This window comes from Saccostrea echinata, unplaced genomic scaffold, assembly GCF_033153115.1.
Source record: "Saccostrea echinata isolate AGI-Se365-2 ecotype Australia unplaced genomic scaffold, CSIRO_AGI_Sech_v1 ptg000006l, whole genome shotgun sequence".
In the NCBI taxonomy this organism is placed as follows: domain Eukaryota; kingdom Metazoa; phylum Mollusca; class Bivalvia; order Ostreida; family Ostreidae; genus Saccostrea; species Saccostrea echinata.
In genome coordinates, this window is record NW_026889755.1 from 5,166,404 (window position 1) to 5,185,597 (window position 19,194).

The 19,194-nt window shown below is 36.4% G+C and overlaps 1 protein-coding gene across 1 annotated transcript; it reads left to right on the forward strand.

Moving 5' to 3' along the window:
- Positions 1-15,474: 15,474 nt before the first annotated feature.
- On the forward strand, positions 15,475-18,614 carry LOC133180196 (uncharacterized). Its single transcript, XM_061314762.1, has 2 exons — positions 15,475-17,159; positions 17,261-18,614. The coding sequence occupies exons 1-2, from the start codon at positions 15,475-15,477 to the stop codon at positions 18,612-18,614; spliced, it is 3,039 nt and encodes a 1,012-aa protein (XP_061170746.1).
- The last annotated feature ends 580 nt before the right edge of the window (positions 18,615-19,194 follow it).

Genomic DNA, 19,194 nt, shown 5'->3' on the forward strand with positions numbered 1-19,194 from the left:
AACCATTCTATATGTCTATGGGATGGTAAAAATATTCAAGATATTATTGCATCACAGATTATGGGGCACCTGCATCTTGATGTGGGATCCTCATGAGACCTATCTTATATTTCAAGTTTTAAATTCAAAATGGGACAAAATACATACATATACACAAACAAAATTATTTACAATTCCAGGAAAGTAATAATAACATCAAAGCTAACTTTTGAATATCTGTGTTATTTCTAGGGGGTTGTAGAAATAAGATGAAAAATAACAGGATTAAATGTATAAATCTCATACACAACAACTGTCTTCAATATGAATTGGTCAAAATAAAAGTCACATTTGATACATTGAAGTCCGTGAGTCTAAGTTTTTGAAGATCTCATACTATCAGAAAATCACATTTTTAATACTTTGATTTGACTAGACCTCAGTTTGATAAATAACTACATCTTATCCATAGTCGGTGTCTGACAGTAAATGTGAAGGATACAAAAGGGAGCAGATCTAGAAAGATGTGCAATTCTGGGTCCTTTCTTTATCATCCTGTAAACCACAATCCATGATCAAACTGGTTGAATTCGTTTGAAATCATATTTATTTATGTGCTTCTTAAATCCTCCATTCACCTCCTGTTTTATTTTCTAGGAGAGGATATTCTGTTAGTCTCTGTATAATCTGTTAGACTTTCTCCATTCTGACCGTAGATATACAACATTTCAATAAGTCCTTGACTGGGAAAAAAATGTCTTTGTTGAAAAATTTGTTATGCAATATAAGCTTAATAGAATTCTAAATATAGACAAAAAAGGGTATAAATACAAGGTGTAACATCAGTTATTGACTTTTCATAACCATGGGTAACAGTAAACAAAAAAGTAAGAGTAAAGGAATGAGTAAAATTCAGTTTGGAAAGAGAGTACTTAGAGAGAAAGATGTGGATAGAGGCATATCAATTAAAATAAAAAGAGATGGCACTATTGAGATCATTTCTCGTGAAGAATATAACCAATTATGCCCAGAAAAGGGTGATCCTAATGATGTGACATTGAAAGACCTTTGACTGCAGAAGAAGCCAATGAAAAATATAGACATTTATTACCAAAAGAGGGTAAGGATTACCTGGATTACCCTGAAAGACCTTTGACAAGAGAAGAAGTCAAGTTTATAGATAATAAGAGAAAACAGTTGTCAGGGAAAAAAAATGTTAAAGACACAGGATTTTTAGCCCATTGAAACACTGGAGAAGATACAAGGATTAATGAAGGAAGTCCAAACTGAACTCTATGAAGACATTAAGGCTCATTATGAGAGTGAGTTTCCAGTGTTTGTTTACAAAATTAACTATGTATTCTGACAAAAAGTTTCCACTTCCATTTGCTGTGACTTTGACCTTGTTAAAATGACTTTTGTTCAAGATTGTGATACACACTCTGATCATCCTTTGTGTCAGATATAAAGTCTCCATGTTCTTTACTTCAAAAGATTGAGCCGGGTATTTGTGTTCAGACAAACAAAGAGATAGACTGAAAACAATATATGAACAGATCTAAGATCTTGGGAGCATACAAATTAAAAGTAATGTAAGGAGACATAACACTGGAATTAATTAATTAATTACTAGATTATTAATATATGGACAGATCTAAGATCTTGGGAACATACAAATTAAGTGAAGTAAAGAGACATAACACTGGAAGTAATTACTAGATTATAAATAGAAAGAACAAAAATCATAGAAATGATATTGAAGGTACCTTTTATGAATAAAGTGTCATGCTCCAAAGTGGATTTAAACAGGAGAAGGTCCACAGTAGTCCCGATGCACTCATAAGATTTTGGGCAGTATAAACACCAGGAATTTCTAATTCCATGCAATTAGATCATCTTACATCAGCTTTAAGGTTACAGCTTTTAGCCATAGTCATGACTGTCCTTAAGATTTATTCACAGTTCATCCTGTTGGTCCACATTACAGTTTTCTTTCCCTGTAATATAATGTCAATATTAAATGGAAAATTCAGAATTCATCAGTACTTAGAGATAAAACTTGCTATCTTTACCAACTATGAAATTAATTTACATAATCATATCTTTTAATAATCAATTCAATCAATTTTTTAAATAAAAACATGTATAGTAAAAACAAAATTATAATTGTATCTCATTGAAACTACCTTCAAGTAGGAAGAATATAGCCAGGCTTAACTTCATAAAGAATCGATTATAGATGGTCAGGAACAAAACATATCTTCTATGTTGATGACTGTAGAAATAAAACCATTTTGTTATTGTGACAAAATACTGCATGAAAAATGCATGTTTAAATGTAATGCAAAAAAAAAAAAAAAGATCATGAAAATATTTGTTTTCAACAATTACTCCAGATGGGAAAAGTGCATGTACGAGCATTCATGTTATCTATAGATGATTAAAAGGCACAATTACTTTACTAATATCACCATAAAATTATTATCAGAGTAAATATTTAAACATTAAAGGACTGTTTTCTTAACAGCAGATTCAATTTTGTTAAATACCTGTCTGTACAGTGTGCCAAAAAAATACAAGCATGTAGTCCTACATTTTCTGAATAGCTAAGTTCATTACTTAGAAACAAAAGTAAGAATCAAACTATAGATTATTTTTGATAGCAAAATTACTGCAAAATATGACATAGTTTCTTATTATCAGATGGAAGTATAATACCTTTGACAATGTTATGAATTTTAAACTTACAAAAATGACTTAAACTTTTCTAAGTACTAGGGTTTTCTGTGCAAATATATGCTATACCACACATTCAGAATCAAAACAAAACTAAATCACTTAGGATTAATCTTTTGTAAATTCTTACTTTTCTCTTATTACATTCTTAATATCACTGTTGTCACCATTTATTATGTCAGAATATCCAGGGTGTTCAAACCTTGGTCATTTACTTATAATGCACTCTATATATATTTTACATGTAGATTTTTTAAATCACTGACTACATTAAGGTAAAAAAAAAAAAGGAGGGGGCACATATGAGTAAATTTACAGAGATTTTGATCATTCAGGAAACCACAATCCATAGGAAGGAGAGCAGATTGATGTATGAATACACTGTATAGGTGATGTTTATCAATTATGCAGATGATAGGTAAAATGTCCAACTTTTTAAAAACACGTAACACCAGATGATGTCTTAACATATTTTCTAACTTAAAAGCTTGACTGCACAAAGAATATCATGCTTTATTGTATTTTTTTAAAGTATTCAGATTTTATATTAAAAGAAAATCTTTTTCAATAATAGAACTACATGTATATCAAGGATGTGTTTGAGAATTATGCCTGTGTGACCGCATTGTAATGGGTTAATTTATCTGACAGGATGTTGTCCAAATGACATTGTGTTAGGGTCATGACACAACCTCTGGTGTGTTTGAGAAACATAACTGTCCTGAGCATGACCCACATTAATGAGAAGTATTGAGAAATTTTTGATATTGACCTTGTCAAAATGACCTTGTGTCATGACACACCCTCTGATCATAATATATAACTTTGTAAACTTCTAATATTTGTTTATAACAAAGATATGGACTAAGACAAAAATTTCACACTGCCATTTGTTTTGATTTTGACTTTGTGAAAAATGACCTTGGGCCTACATCATAACACATAAACTGTTTGTAATATACCTTTGTGTCCATAGTGAGTTTCCAATGTTTGTTTATTACAAAAATACGTTTTCTGACAAAAAGTTCATAGGTCCATTTGCTGTGACTTTGACCTTGTTAAATGACCTTTGGTCAAAATTATGATGCACACTCTGCTCATCCTTTGTGTCAGGTCTGAAGTCTCCTTGTTGTTTACTTCAAAAGATTTGACCAAGGTACTAGTTCAGATAACCAAAGAAACAGGATGAAAACAATATATTGACAGATCTTAGATCTTAGGAGCATACAAATTAAGTGATGTAAGGAGACATAACACAGGGAAAAATTACTAGATAATTGATGAAAAAGAACAAAAAAAAAATCATAGAAATGTTATTAAAGGGTACCTTTTATGAAAAAAAAGTCATGCTCTTAAGACATAAAACATAAGAAAGTTCACCGCAGTCCCCAGGCACTCATAAGAAGATCCTTGGCAGCAGAAACAGCAGCATTTTCTAATTCCATGCAATTAGATCATCTTAGATCAGATTTAAGGTTACAGGTCAGCCATAGTCAAAACAGTCATTAAGATTTATCGGCATTCACTACAGTATTCTTCCCTGTAATATAATTTAATGTCAATATTACATGGAAAAGTCAGAAATTCATCAGGCTTTTGGAGATAAAAATTGCTATCTTTACCAGCTATAATATTAATTTACATAATCAATTATCTTTTCATTATTAATTCAATCAATTTTATAATATAAACATTATAATTAAAAAAAAAGTACTTTAAAAAAAATTACATGTTTTATTTTAAGATTATTTACCTTCAAAGTTTGATTGTTTATGTTGGTTGAACCCTAATTGAGTATAACACTCAATTGAAAGTATTACCTAAGTATTTCCAAAGGAAGAGTAGCCCAGGCTCAACTTAATTCATACAGTATTGATTAGTTGGTTAGGAACAAAAAAAAATATCTTCTTTGTTGATGACTGTAGAAATAAAACCATTTTATTAGTATTACTTAAATATTATGCATGAAAAAAGGCATAATGTTTAAATACAATGCAAAAAAAAAAAAAAAAAAGATCTTGGAATTTCTTATATATTAATTACTCCAGATGAGAAAAGTACATATATTATAGGGGTTATATATGCAACATTATTTAGAATACATAATGCACAAAGTAATTCTTAACACATGTTATGATCAGAGTAGCTCCATTTAAGCAATACATTTTCTTAGCAAGAGATACATATGTTATCAACCTGTCTGTACAGTGTGCACAAAATAGCATTACAGTTTCTGAAAAAAAAATGATTATTACTAATACCAAGAAATGAAAGTGAAAATGAAATTATGATGTGATTGCTGAAAATGGCATTACAGTTTCTGAAAAATGATTATTACTAATACCAAGAAATGAAAGTGAAAATGAAATTATGATGTGATTGCTGAAAATGGCAGAAATAGAAAAGGTTGACAATATTACGAATTTTGGACTTAAAAAAGAAATTACATTTACTTTTACTTCTCTAAATAGACCTAATAGGGTTTTCTGTGTAAATATATGTCATTCCACACATTCAGAATCAAAACAAAGGTAAATTGCTAAGGATTAAATAAATGAAAACATCAGGTCATGTATAAAACAAATATAAGTCAAACTTACCAGAGATCAGTGTTTATACCCAGTATAGAACTATCCATTAAATAATCCAGTGAAATAGCATCACCACAGATACCGGATTCAAAACTTTCACGAAGGAATACTGTTGAAAATCAGTTTTGGTATTGAAATCCATACCGCTTGAGCACTTGTATACACATGACGTCATGCTAAACTGTTTTAGCATAGATTGAATTATTTATGAATTTATCTTAGCGCAATCTTTATGCTAGTCATTTTTAATATCAGATTAGCTCTTAAAATTTGGTTGTATGCATGGAATCTCTCTGGATGTAAAAGACAAGGACAGAGATGGGCCACGTTCAAGAATATACATAGATCTCATTCCGGTATTTTTCTACAAAGGCTAAAAATAGATATTTGTGATGATTTGTTTACACATTGCCAGGATTAGAAATGGGGCTGTATAACATCCCAGAACCCATAAACAAAGAAGATTTCGGCATTTTGACTTCTACTTTGGACGGAATTGAGAAGAAGCTCCATGTGTTCAGACAGGAAGTCACCAGTGAATTTTGTTTGATAAGTAGGAAATTGTCCCGATTAGAAGTTAAAGTCGCTAGAATGGAAGAAAAAATGAGAGGATACGAGAAAAGTGAAAACACAGGAGCTGCCAAGAAAAATGAAGATACAGGAGCTGCCAAGAAAAGAAAACAGACAGACCCATGTTTCATAAGTAAAGAATTAGGACATTGGGCTCCGGACTGTCCCAGAAAAAAACAGAACTTATGCTACAAGTGTGGAAATTTTGGACATTGGGCCCATCAGTGTACAGATGACAGTATGGAATTACTCAAAGAAGTTGAAAAACTGGAGAAAAAGGCACAAGAAAACAAGACCACCCAACATAAGACCAGTCAACAGGATCAAAAGCAGGCTAACAACAAGAGGAAACTTCCTACTACCCAGAAGGAGAAGACCCTGAAACTCCAGAAGAAAAAGTAAATATTATGTACACATTACTTTGAATAAATCATCTTACACACTTTTGACTGTGTTATTGTTTTTTCCGTTTTCAGAAAATAGAGCTCTGTGTGAATGACACACATGACGTCACAATGGTATACTTGAATCGATGCCAAGATTGTGTATTGCCTAGGCCTGACTCAGCACAATACGTAGATCAAACGTAGACCCCCCCTTTTTTTTACTTGGGTTTTTCCAGGGTGTATACTAGATTGAACTGGTCATCTGGGGCCAAAAAAAGTGCACTCAGTTGACCCGGCCATCCAGGATCTGGGGGGACAAAAGTGCACTCAGTTGACCCGGCCATCCAGGATCTGGGGGGGGACAAAAGTGCACTCAGTTGACCCGGCCATCCAGGATCTGGGGGGACAAAAGTGCACTCAGTTGACCCGGCCATCCAGGATCTGGGGGGGGGACAAAAGTGCACTCAGTTGACCCGGCCATCCAGACCCCTTATACTACTTATGTCATTCAAAAGTAATCACCAAAGTTAAAATATTTGAAAATTAGGTAAAACATCAAGGTCAAGGGGTAAAAAAATCATAGCATGCTTGGAAACATCTTGTTACAGGTAATGTACATGTCACATATGAAAGTCCTATCTCTTCTCAATCAAAAGTTATAAGGAAATATAGATTTTTGAAAAGTAGGTTAAACTTCAACAGGTCGAGGAATCTACCATATATGGATATTGTTGTCATTGCGCACAGAGGTGCTAACAGCGAGTAATCGTCCAATGCAATGAATGAGCCGAAAAGCATGATGGTCTACTACATGTTTATATTTTACTACAAACACGTGGGTCAGGCAAATTTAGGACGCGATTTCAAATGACTGCGGGAAAGTCAACTGATAATTATTTTTAATGTTTTTTGTGAAAAACACGAAGAATAGGTACTAATTAAGATTTTACATGCTCACATTAACAAACAAAGTCAATTTTCCGTTGAAATACCGCTGACAAAGTCTTCACAAGTAAATAAGAACCCAGTTTTTATAACTTGATATTCGTAAATTTGCCATGCTACTGGTGTTATTTGTAGTTACCTTGTTATTTTTTTACTAGAAATTTAAAGTTAATGCAGTTATAAAAAAAACATAAGTCTATTGCTGGGTATTTTAATTCGGTATTTTAATTCTCATGTACATTGATCATAGAACGTGTATTGAGTAGCATATATATCGAAGTTGTATACGCAGTAAACAATGACAATACGTGAGTACACCTCAGAGTCGATTTGTTTTGAACCATATGCATGGAATAGTCACGTGAAATTCATACTGACTGTTAGTACAGCACGGAAAAAACTGCCAGGCTATTATCAACAAACGGACTTATACAATGGAGTGGAGAAAACCCAAATTTTACCGTTGTAAAACATTTGTATGTAAATGTGAGCATGGAACTAGTAGATAATGATGTACATATTTTATTAAGTGTGTAAAATGCTTACAAAAATGCATCATGTCTTTCCGAGAGCGATTTCAAAAACTGGCCTTTTCGAAACGTACATGTAGTATTTTTTGTAGTAACCCATAATGCAACTCATTTAGCTGATTGGTCGGTTTGCCAGTCACGTTGGGTGCCTCAATTCGCTTTTAAATTTATTCTGACGTCACAGAAAATAGTTTCCTTGACCTGTTCAAGGTCAATGTCACAGAGTCAAAAGTCATGATATATTTAGAAAGGTCTTGTCACAGGTAATATACATGTATAATATGAATGCCCTATCTTTTCTCTTTCAAAATGATCAATTTAAAATAATGTTATATTTTTTTAAAAGTAGGTCAAACTTCAAGGTCAAGGGTTAAAAATCATAGTATGTTTAGAAGGTCCTTGTAGGTAATGTACATGTGACATATGAAAGCCCTATCTCTTATTATTCAAAAGTTATGACCAAGGTTAAATTTATTGTGATAGACGGACGGACTGACTAACGGACAGACAATTGAGATTTAATGTCCCCTAGGTCCCTTTCGCGAAACGGATGGCAATAATGCCCTTGCTGTTCATGAGAAGATTTATGATGGAAAAAATCCCCTGCATTTTTCTATCTAAATCATTGGATCCCCATATGTGACCCCACCCTACCCCAGTGGGTCATAATTTGAACAAATTTGAATCAACACTAAGTCTATGTAAAGAAAGTTTCACTTTTTTGGGCCCAGTCAGTGGTTCTTAATAAGACTTTTTTAAAATGATACCACAAAATTTTCACTTGAACAAACTTGAATCCCCTTTACCCGAAAATGCTTTGTGGCAGGGTTGGTTCTAGTGAAGAATACAAAAATGTGAAAAGTTTACAGGCGGAGAGATGGATGACAAACAAAATGTGATCAGAAAACCAGAAAAATTCAAGTGAGCTAAAAACTTATGATCACAAGTACTTGGAAAGAGTTACAGTATTTGAAAAGCAGTTTTTTTTTCATGCATTGTTTTCAGAAGCTGAAAAGGTTTAACTTGTATCCACGTTGAAAAAACTTCACATTTTAGAAAACAGTATGAGTAAGTTAATCAAGGTGCTTTGAGTAGGAAAATAAGCTAAACTGGTATAGCTAATTCAACCACAGAGCTTAGTCAATTTTAAAGTGCACAACCTTTTCAACTCTTAATCATTCTTAAAATATTTATATCATCATTTCTGATTCAAGGGAGAAGTAGAGATATGGGCCCAGAAGTATATTCGTTGACTAATAAACATGTACATGTATATTGTGTTTTTTTAAGTCATTAATGTTTGTTTGTTGTTAAATGTCCCTCTCTGGAATTTTCACTCATATGGAGACACCAACACTTAAGGTACTCCGATCCTCAGGTTCTGAAAATCAGGCATTGAGTAATTGAAAATGCTCACAAAAATGTCTCTGAATTCTCAAAGTAACGTGTTTTTACCCACGATAATTTTCAAACTTAATCTTTAAAGTTTATCATATTATATAGGGAAAATTAGTAAATCTCAAATAAATTTTCACGAAATGCGAATAAAAACACCTACTATGCATTTTCCGATTTAAATTTGATCAACAAACACATTTTAGAAATAAAAATCATAGGTATCCAGACTTTTGAAGAAATTGCACAATTTTCATACATATAAGGTACATTGTACTTTAATTTCTTCTATTTACTTTGATCATTTTACAATGCATAGTGTATAAGATTTTCCTATCATTGCAAAACACCATAAATCACTTCTAATTTCATATCATGTAAATAAACATTGGTATTTATGGTTAGATTAAAATGAACCTCAATTTCTTTAAGTATGTAATTTTAAAATACTTTTATAGGGTAAAAATTTCGACTTTTATAAGACCTTTCCGAGAACTTCGAAGAACCTTGAAGCACATTGAGAGGTATAAAATGAAAATTGTTGCATGAAAAGATTTAATTTTCAAGCTTCATTTTGAGACTTTTTGAATTAAATTATAAATTGAAGAGTTATCCTTCCTGGCTGAGGATCGGAGTACCTTAAAAATAATGAAGACGTACAAGTCTGATTTGAGGTTAACATTCATTTTTAAATTAGGAGTTTTCAACAATTAAGACGTAAAGAGATAACTCCTTCTCCTTGTCCCTTCCCAGACCCCTGTTTGTTCATGTATGCAAACTAATACTTTGTTTTAACATAAAAAAAATGTGAGTATATACAAATACATTGTAGTTTAATGGTCCATCTCTTTGAATGATTTTCATTCCTAATTCTAGGAGGGTACATGGGTTGACCCAAATTCATGAATGAAATGTCAAGTAATCTTATCATTGATACACTTTTATTTAATTTGATGTAGTCATATTGTGAACATTTCCAGTTCATTAAGAGAGTGGGGATGACCTCCAGGGGTTCATAACCTTAAACCTTAGATGTACATAACATAATAACACAAGAAACAAAATTATGTATAGTCAAATGGAAAAGTTTTCTACTATTTAGGAGTCACATGATCATTTGTTATTTCAGGGACAGGGAGCGGCTAGGGAGATTGGAACCCCCCCCCCCCTGGAATTTGCAGTTATTTAAATAGGACTATATACTGATTTACAGAAGCAAATAGAAAATGACTTTTGATGCCCTCCCCCTTTAAAAACATGGACCCCACCATCATTGTTTTAATTTGTTTGTTTGTTTTTTGCTCCTCAGGAAATTCTGGGCTGGACTTTTTTTTTTTGACTGAGGTGTGGAACCCCCCCCCCCCCCCCCGGACAAAATTCCTGGATCTGTGCCTGTAAGTGAATGTTATGTCGACAACAGGAGATAACTCTTCAGAATGTGAAATTCGTCTATTGTGGCATCCGATGATCCACTCTCTACCATCGGCTCATACATTCAGTGTCTGAGAGAGAAACGAACGACAACTCTGCATAGGAGATTGCCGATGATCTTTGATCCTTTTTAAACTTTAACCTAACCATTTGCATTTCGGTTTATTTTACCCCAATCTGTACTTAAACTTGTACTTACCGACTGTCATAGGTCCTGTCAACTTCATGAAATATAATCCAATTAAAACACAAAATGAATTAATTTCCACTGATATATATGCATGTAACACTGCACCATGTGCAATCTATGATAATGGTAAAACTAGTACTAGTAGGATGACTCAAGCCCAATGTGATGTAGAAATTTTCAAAAAGGTGTTCACATACATGTACAGTACAAGAACAAATTTAAATCATCAGAACAAATGAAGTTTTAACATACCTTTGCCTATTTCCAAAAACAGGCAAATTGTGTGTGTGTGTGTTGGGGGGGGGGGGTAAAATTTATTGGGTATGGCTTTCCAAGGAGGTTTTTGCCTAATCAAATACTAAAAAACTTTGCACATTTTGATAAATTCATTAAAAACACTTTGTACTAAAATAATATTATTTGTTGTTGAGATAATAAATTTAAAAAGTTCTAATTATGGGCCAAAAATTTATATCCTCCCTTTTATCAAAACCTAATTTACATCATTAATTAAATTCTGTTATTTCAGACTGGTAATGAATTAAGTATATGAAATGCGTATAAGAGGTTCATGGGTAACATGGTCACCTGAGCATTTTATGCTCGATTTGACGAATACATGTACTGTGTAAATTATAGAATTATTTTGCCTTTTTTCCTTGGTAAGCCCAATATGAAGGAGTGTGCATTTAGAGGCAAACACCTTAGTGCGGGTATTACTGTCTCATGACAGCATCTAGTTTTTGTATGTTGTTTAACGTCCCTCTCAAGAATTTTTCAAGCTTTTAGTAATGAGGAACCAAAAATTAGTATTTCGGCCATTTTGGGAACTTCTTAAAAGCCTGTGACAAGTGAGCATTTATATTAATATACACTCACTAAATTAAAATCATTACTTACACAGAAGAAAATTTGCTTATGCTGTAATTTACTCGATATATATATGTTCTTGTTGCCTGTTGATTTCACTGTTGTTACTGCGTTTTTAATTTTTTGTACTTGAGAGGCGTGTGTGTGTGTGCACTCTTAAATTGTGTGCACTCTTGAATTATTCGTAATACCAGAACAAGTGCGATACCATCCAAAGAAGCATTACATTTTCCACATTAAAGATGGGGGTCTAGAGCATTTAATGTTTCAAACATCATAAACTTTCCACTTGATGGAATTCGCAAGGTTCCCAAATGTTGCTGGTACCGTAGATGGTACACTCATTAATACCCAAAGAAGATCTTTCTAAGGGATTTATTGTTAATTGTTTTTTGTGATAGCTTTTACGATATGTATGTGTATCAAGTAGAAGTATTGGGTCTTACATGAAAACTATGTATGTCATGTTATGCTCGTCTATGCTGTGTTCGATATTTCCAATTTTATCCGTACGCTACTGTTACCATATGTAAACTTATCCGGATATTAAGTTTTGAGAAAATTTAGGCTTCGCGCCGCATGTTTCTGTAGATCTATTTACACGGCTTGGATGTCCACAAACTGTAAGTTTTTTATTGTTGCATTGTATAATCAATTCAGGTATTGTAAACTCTAAAATGTGCTTTGAGTATTTCATTTCTTGACATTTATTTAAAGGTAATAAGAGTTGTTTATTTTCTGCAAGAGGTCAGCTTATTCTAAAACATGGATTGGTACACATGATATGTTTTCCAAGATGTTACGATAATTACAATAGCACCTACTATTTTGTCTCTAATATTTTATGGAAATTACTTCTTCTATTTGTGCTTCCTAGTGTATGTGAATTAACATTTTTCACCTTTGTACTTAAGTCCTGTCCAAAATTTTCATTTTTTGGCATAACCTAAAACGTGGATTATGCTTTTTGTGTCAATTGTATATTTTTATTGAACCTTATGAGACTGTGCTTGTTCTTTACACATTGTATTTTACTTTGTAGTTTCTTACCCTCTCCGAGGAGGCAATAAAACATCCTAACATAAAGGCAGCTTAGGCTTGTTACTGCACAGTAAGAAAAGTTTGATTCTACACACCCACTCGCCATGAATAGTCTACCAGACAAACAACTACGGAGGACAAGAACACTCACTCATGAAACCCTCATGTTATTTGAAGAGAAAGTTGACCACTATAACAACAGGCTTAGAAGTGTGAGAAGAGACATTGATTCAGTTATCTTAGAATTTGAAGATGCCAAACCAACTGATAAGAACATTGTTCGAGCAATGAGAGCAGATCTTATTCAGTTTATGCAACAGTATAACAATGTGTCGAAAGAGTATGAATCATACCTGAAAGGAACTAGAACTCTAGCCAGTATAAGGGAAGAAGCCTCACAAAGATTGGTTGCCTCAACTGAACGCGCCAAAGTGGATCACGTGCAGAAGGAGATGGAAAAAGTGCTAGCAGACAGCAAACCACCGTTTGGTAGCTACAGACAACACTTCGCAGACAAACAGCCATCCATCGCCAGTTCAAGATGCAGTCCTCGACCACAGAGCAAGAGCCAATCTGGTTCGGACCTGACTACATTTATACAGCGGCAAGCGGCCAAGGCGGACCTGCAAGCAGCAAAACTAGAACTTCAATTTGCGGAAGAGGAGGCTCAGCTTTTAAAGAGACAAGTGGCCTTGGAGGCTGAACGCAAGGTCTTGGATAGTCGGAAAGCGGTGGCACTCGCACAGTCAACCTTTGCGGCGTTTGACGAAATACTAGGCGAGAATAAGGACAAAGAGACTGAGTATGAAGATCCCATGGAGAGGACGAGGGAATATATACAGAACTTGACAAACAGTCCAGATGATCGAGATGATGTGTCGTCAGTGTTAGACTTCAGTGAGGCCCGAGATTTGAAACACTCAACGCCACAGAAGAGTCAGGGTGTACTGTCAACCCTCAACCCCCAGGCACCATCATTCTCTCCCCTTGCTTTCGATCATCTCGCAAAGTATATAGCCAAGAGGGATCTAATATCTGCTAGATTTACAATGTATGATGACAATCCTACACATTATATGGCTTGGAAGGCTACCTTCCAAAATATAGTGACCGAGGTTGGGGAAACACCTTTAGAACATCTCGATTTGCTCGTTAGATGGCTCGGACCAGATTCCAAGAAGCAAGTACAGAGTATCCGTTCAGCAAACGTTCAGGATCCAGAGAAAGCACTACAACTAGCTTGGGAACGCTTAGACCGTAGATTCGGAAGTCCTGAGATTATCGAAGACACGATTCAACGCAGGATCAAGGACTTTCCAAACTTATTGAACCACCAGAGGAAGGAATTCTTTGACCTCGCAGACCTTACCAGTGAGATAGAGGGAGTTAAGAACAATGATAAGAACTCTATTACCTTTGCATATTTTGACTCTTCTTATGGTGTGAATAAACTTGTAGCCAAATTACCATTCAATCTACAGGAGAAATGGACTCACAAAGCAAGTGAATACAAACTACACCACGATGGCCAGTATCCGCCGTTCACTTACTTTTCTTCTTTCATACAAAATGTCGCAAAGATGAAAAACGATCCAGGATTTGTTTATGATTCTGAAAACAGAAGTCAAAATCAAAGGAATGTTGGACAGCCTGCGATCCCTAGAAGCAACCCTCCTGCAAGAAATGTGTCGACTAAAAAGACTGAAGTGGCCGTTGACCAAACTTCTATGACAATCTGTCCACTGCATGGTAAAAACCACTCATTAAACCAGTGCAGAGCCTTCCGCCTGAAACCTCTAGAAGAAAGGACAAAATTCATTCGAGACAAACACATATGTTTAAAATGTGCGGATCAACGACACCTGGCAAAAAATTGCAAGCCAAATGCACCATGTGGCATATGCAAATCTAATGTACACCCCACGGCGCTTCACCCTGACCAAGACGATAAGGAAGTGACAGCCGCCTGCACACAAGTCTGTGGAACAACTCGTCCTACGAACAGATCATGTGCTAAGATACTCCAAGTGCGTGTATACCGAGAAGATAGACCAAGAGTAGCTCGGACTGTGTATGCCATCATAGATGATCAAAGTAACCAGACCCTGGCAACGTCTACTCTCTTTGACTTCTTCCAGGAAAAAGGTCCGGAACACAATTATATCTTAGTGTCCTGTGCTGGGAGAAAACCTACCTTTGGCAGACAGGGAATTGGCTATGTTGTGCAGTCTTTAGACCAGACGTGCTCGTTGAAACTGCCTACCTTTCTAGAATGTGACGACATTCCCAACAACAGGGACGAAATCCCTTCTCCCCAAGTGGCACTACAGTTTGCCCACTTACGAGACATATCCAAGCTCATTCCACGAGTGGACGATAAAGTAGAAATAGAAATGTTAATTGGGAGAGACCTCCTTGAAGTACATCACGTTAAGGAGCAGAAAGTAGCTGACCCTAGTCTGCCGTTTGCACAGAAACTTCCATTGGGATGGGTGGTCCTTGGGATAGTGTGCTTAGGAGACACACATGTTTCGGAAGTAGTCAACACAAACAAGACTTTCATTCTTCCAAGTGGACGACCCACCTTCTTTGAACCATGTGGGAACAAGCTTTCGGTGATCGACGATGTGTTCCAGAAAACTGAAAACGACGAAAAACCTGGACCATCTGTAGAAGACCAGAAATTAGTGGACATTATGAACTCTTCTTTCAAAAGAGACAAAGATGGATGCTGGACAGCACCACTACCTTTCAAATAGGATAGACCAACTCTACCCAATAATAAACCACAAGCTCAGAAACGAGCTCTGATGCTAGACAGCAGCTTCAGACGCAATCCTACAAAGCTCCTTCACGCTCAAGATTTCATGCAGAAAATCTTTGACCAGGGACACGCTGAGATAGCACCTAAGATTGCAGTAGATTCTGAATGCTGGTACTTACCATTGTTCGGGGTCTATCACCCCAGAAAACCTGAGTCTATACGTATGGTCTTCGACTCCTCTGCCGAATACGAAGGACTATCTTTGAATGAAGTATTGATCAAAGGGCCAGATTTGACCAACAACCTCTTGGGCGTTCTACTTCGCTTTCGGCGGGACAAGATTGCTATCACTGGAGACATAGAGCAAATGTTCTACAATTTCAAGGTTACAGAGAAAGACCGTGACTTCTTGAGATTTCTTTGGCATCCCCGAGGTGACCTAAATGCACCATTGCAAGAATACAGAATGACTGTGCACGTTTTTGGGAACACGCCGTCTCCTGCAATCGCCACATATGGGTTACGCAAAGCAGTACAGTATGCAGATAAGGATGTGCAAGAGTTTGTTAACAAGAACTTTTATGTGGACGATGGGTTAACTAGTTGCACAAGTGAGACAGAAGCAGTCAGCCTAATGAGAAGAACACAGAAGGCACTAATGGAAGAAGGACATCTTCGATTGCACAAATTTGCGTCCAACTCAAAGTCTGTTCTCCAGCAGTTTGACAGTGAAGACCTAGCCAAAGATCTCAAACACCTTGATTCTGGATGTGACACGCTTCCAGTTCAGCGAAGCTTAGGAGTCTCCTGGGATATAGAAACAGACTCTATAATTTTTCAAGTCTCGGGAAACCTGAAACCCTTTACTCGCAGAGGGGTTCTATCGACAATCAACAGTCTTTTTGACCCTATAGGTTTCACAGCTCCCGTCACCTTGCAAGGGAAACTGTTACTGAGGGAGATTATGTCAACAGTGAAACAGGTGGGCTGGGATAAGCCACTTCAACACAATTTCCTTATCCGATGGGAAAATTGGGTTAACTCACTACAGCATTTAGGGGATGTTAAGATTCCACGCATGTATGGCAGATCCTCCCTGACCTCAGCAGATAACTTCAGTGTCCATATTTCCTGTGACGCCTCCAAAGAAGCCATCGCAGCAGTAGCTTACCTCAAATTGGTCTCAGGGAATACGACCGATGTTGGTTTTTTGGTTGGAAAAGCGAAAGTGGCGCCGACGTACGGACATACTATTCCCCGGTTGGAGTTATGTGCTGGAGTTCTTGCTGCTGAGCTGGCAGAAACTGTAGCAGAAGAATTGGTCATAGATAAAAGTGCAATTCGCTGTTATTCTGACAGTAAAGTAGTTCTAGGGTATATCTCAGCCGAGACGAGAAGATTCCATGTTTATGTCTGCAATCGTGTCAGTCGTATTAGGTCATTCTGCAGTCCGAAACAATGGGCCTATATCGCCACTGAATCCAATCCAGCTGACATTGCTACAAGAAGTTTCAAAACTGAAGAGCTCCCTCAGAGTGAATGGCTCAGAGGACCTGAATTTCTGTTTGACAAATTTGTTAGTGTGGAAGAGAGCTTCCCCCTACTTAATGCTGAGGATGACATTGAAATTAAGAAAGAAGTTGTGAGCATGAAAACTAAAACAGAGACTATTACAAATTCTACGCAAAAGATTTCAACCTGGAGTGAAAGATGCGCTAGATTCTCATCTTGGTATAGTCTGAGTAGAGCAATTGCCAATTTGAAGAAGCTTGCTATGAACTTTATGCGAGATAAACAGAAATCTCGCTTACCTGTTGACCTGTTGTCATAAGGCAGATCCAACATGAAGTGTATGCAGAAGAAGTACAAGCAATTACAAAGGGGAGTAAACCACCTAGCCACAGCACTCTTCTACCACTGAACCCAGTTTTGGATCCTGACGGAATCCTTAGAGTTGGGGGTCGATTGAAACACAGTCCAACTGGCAGGTTCACAACTAAGGACCAGTGCCCCATCATAATTCCGAAGGGTCATCACATTGCGGTGCTTCTTATACGTCACTTTCACACGAGCATACACCACCAAGGACGTCATCTCACTGAGTCGGCTATCCGTGCAGCTGGCTTTTGGATTATTGGTGGGAAACGTCAAATCATTTCTATCATCAGGAGTTGTGTCATCTGCAAGAAACTTCGAGGCAGCTTCGGCTGGACAAAAATGGCAGATCTTCCTAGAGAACGACTAGAGACTGGCCCCCCATTCACCTTTGTGGGGATTGATGTATTTGGACCGTGGCCTATTGTATTCAGAAAAACAAGAGGCATGCAGAGAAACCCAAACCGCTGGGCCATATTGTTCACGTGCATGGTGTCTCGAGCTGTCCATGTGGAGCTTATTGAAGAATTGAGCAGTGCGTCCTTCATCAATGCCCTGCGCAGGTTCACAGCTATTTGGGGACCAGTACAGCAATTCAGGTCAGACAGGGGAACCAATTTTGTGGGAGGAACCAAGGAACTGAACTTAGACGTTCACTTTATTGAGAAGGGTCCAGTAGCTAACTATTTGCAAAGCAATAAGATTTCCTGGATCCTCAACCCTCCCCACGCATCACATTTTGATGGTGTGTGGGAAAGAATGATTGGTTGCTGTAGGAGAATTTTGGACGCCTTATTATTGGAGAACAAACATGATTTGACACACGAAGTACTCTCAACTTTCATGCTTGAAGTATGTGCCATTCTAAATGCTCGACCACTTGTACCCGTTTCGTCTGATCCGGAACAACCTGAAGTACTAGCACCTTGTCAGCTGCTTACACAAAAGAATCCTCTACATGACTTTGCACTGCCAAACTGTAACTTGAAGGATGCTATCAAGAGCCAGTGGAAGAGGGTGCAGTACATGGCGGACATCTTCTGGACACGATGGCATTCGGAATATTTACACCTACTCCAAACGCGACCAAAGTGGGAATCGACCGGAATCCATTTCAACAAGGGTGACATAGTTCTTCTTAAAGACAATGAAGCACACAGAAATCATTGGCCAATAACAGTGGTTGAAGATGCGTACGAGAGCGAGGACGGTTTGGTCCGTAAAGTCAAAGTCAGAGTTGCTCAAGGAGACAAGCGTACAACCTATGTCCGTCCAATCACTCAACTCGTAAAGTTGTTGGAGGTTGAATGAATATGTACATGTGACATGTGATGTGAAATTGGCTTTGTGTACTTATTTGCTTACCAAATGTCTATTGTGGTATTCATACGTGTGCAAATTTACCATTCATGATGTTACTTAGATTTTTGACAAATGTGTTGTGTCAAATTTTGCCTACTTATTGTTTTGTGCAAATTTTTCATTATTATGATTTAATCTATAGATATGGTGATTTCTGGTAGAAATCAAAAGGGGAGTGTCATGTTATGCTCGTCTATGCTGTGTTCGATATTTCCAATTTTATCCGTACGCTACTGTTACCATATGTAAACTTATCCGGATATTAAGTTTTGAGAAAATTTAGGTAATTATGGCTTCGCGCCGCATGTTTCTGTAGATCTATTTACACGGCTTGGATGTCCACAAACTGTAAGTTTTTTATTGTTGCATTGTATAATCAATTCAGGTATTGTAAACTCTAAAATGTGCTTTGAGTATTTCATTTCTTGACATTTATTTAAAGGTAATAAGAGTTGTTTATTTGCTGCAAGAGGTCAGCTTATTCTAAAACATGGATTGGTACACATGATATATTTTCCAAGATGTTACG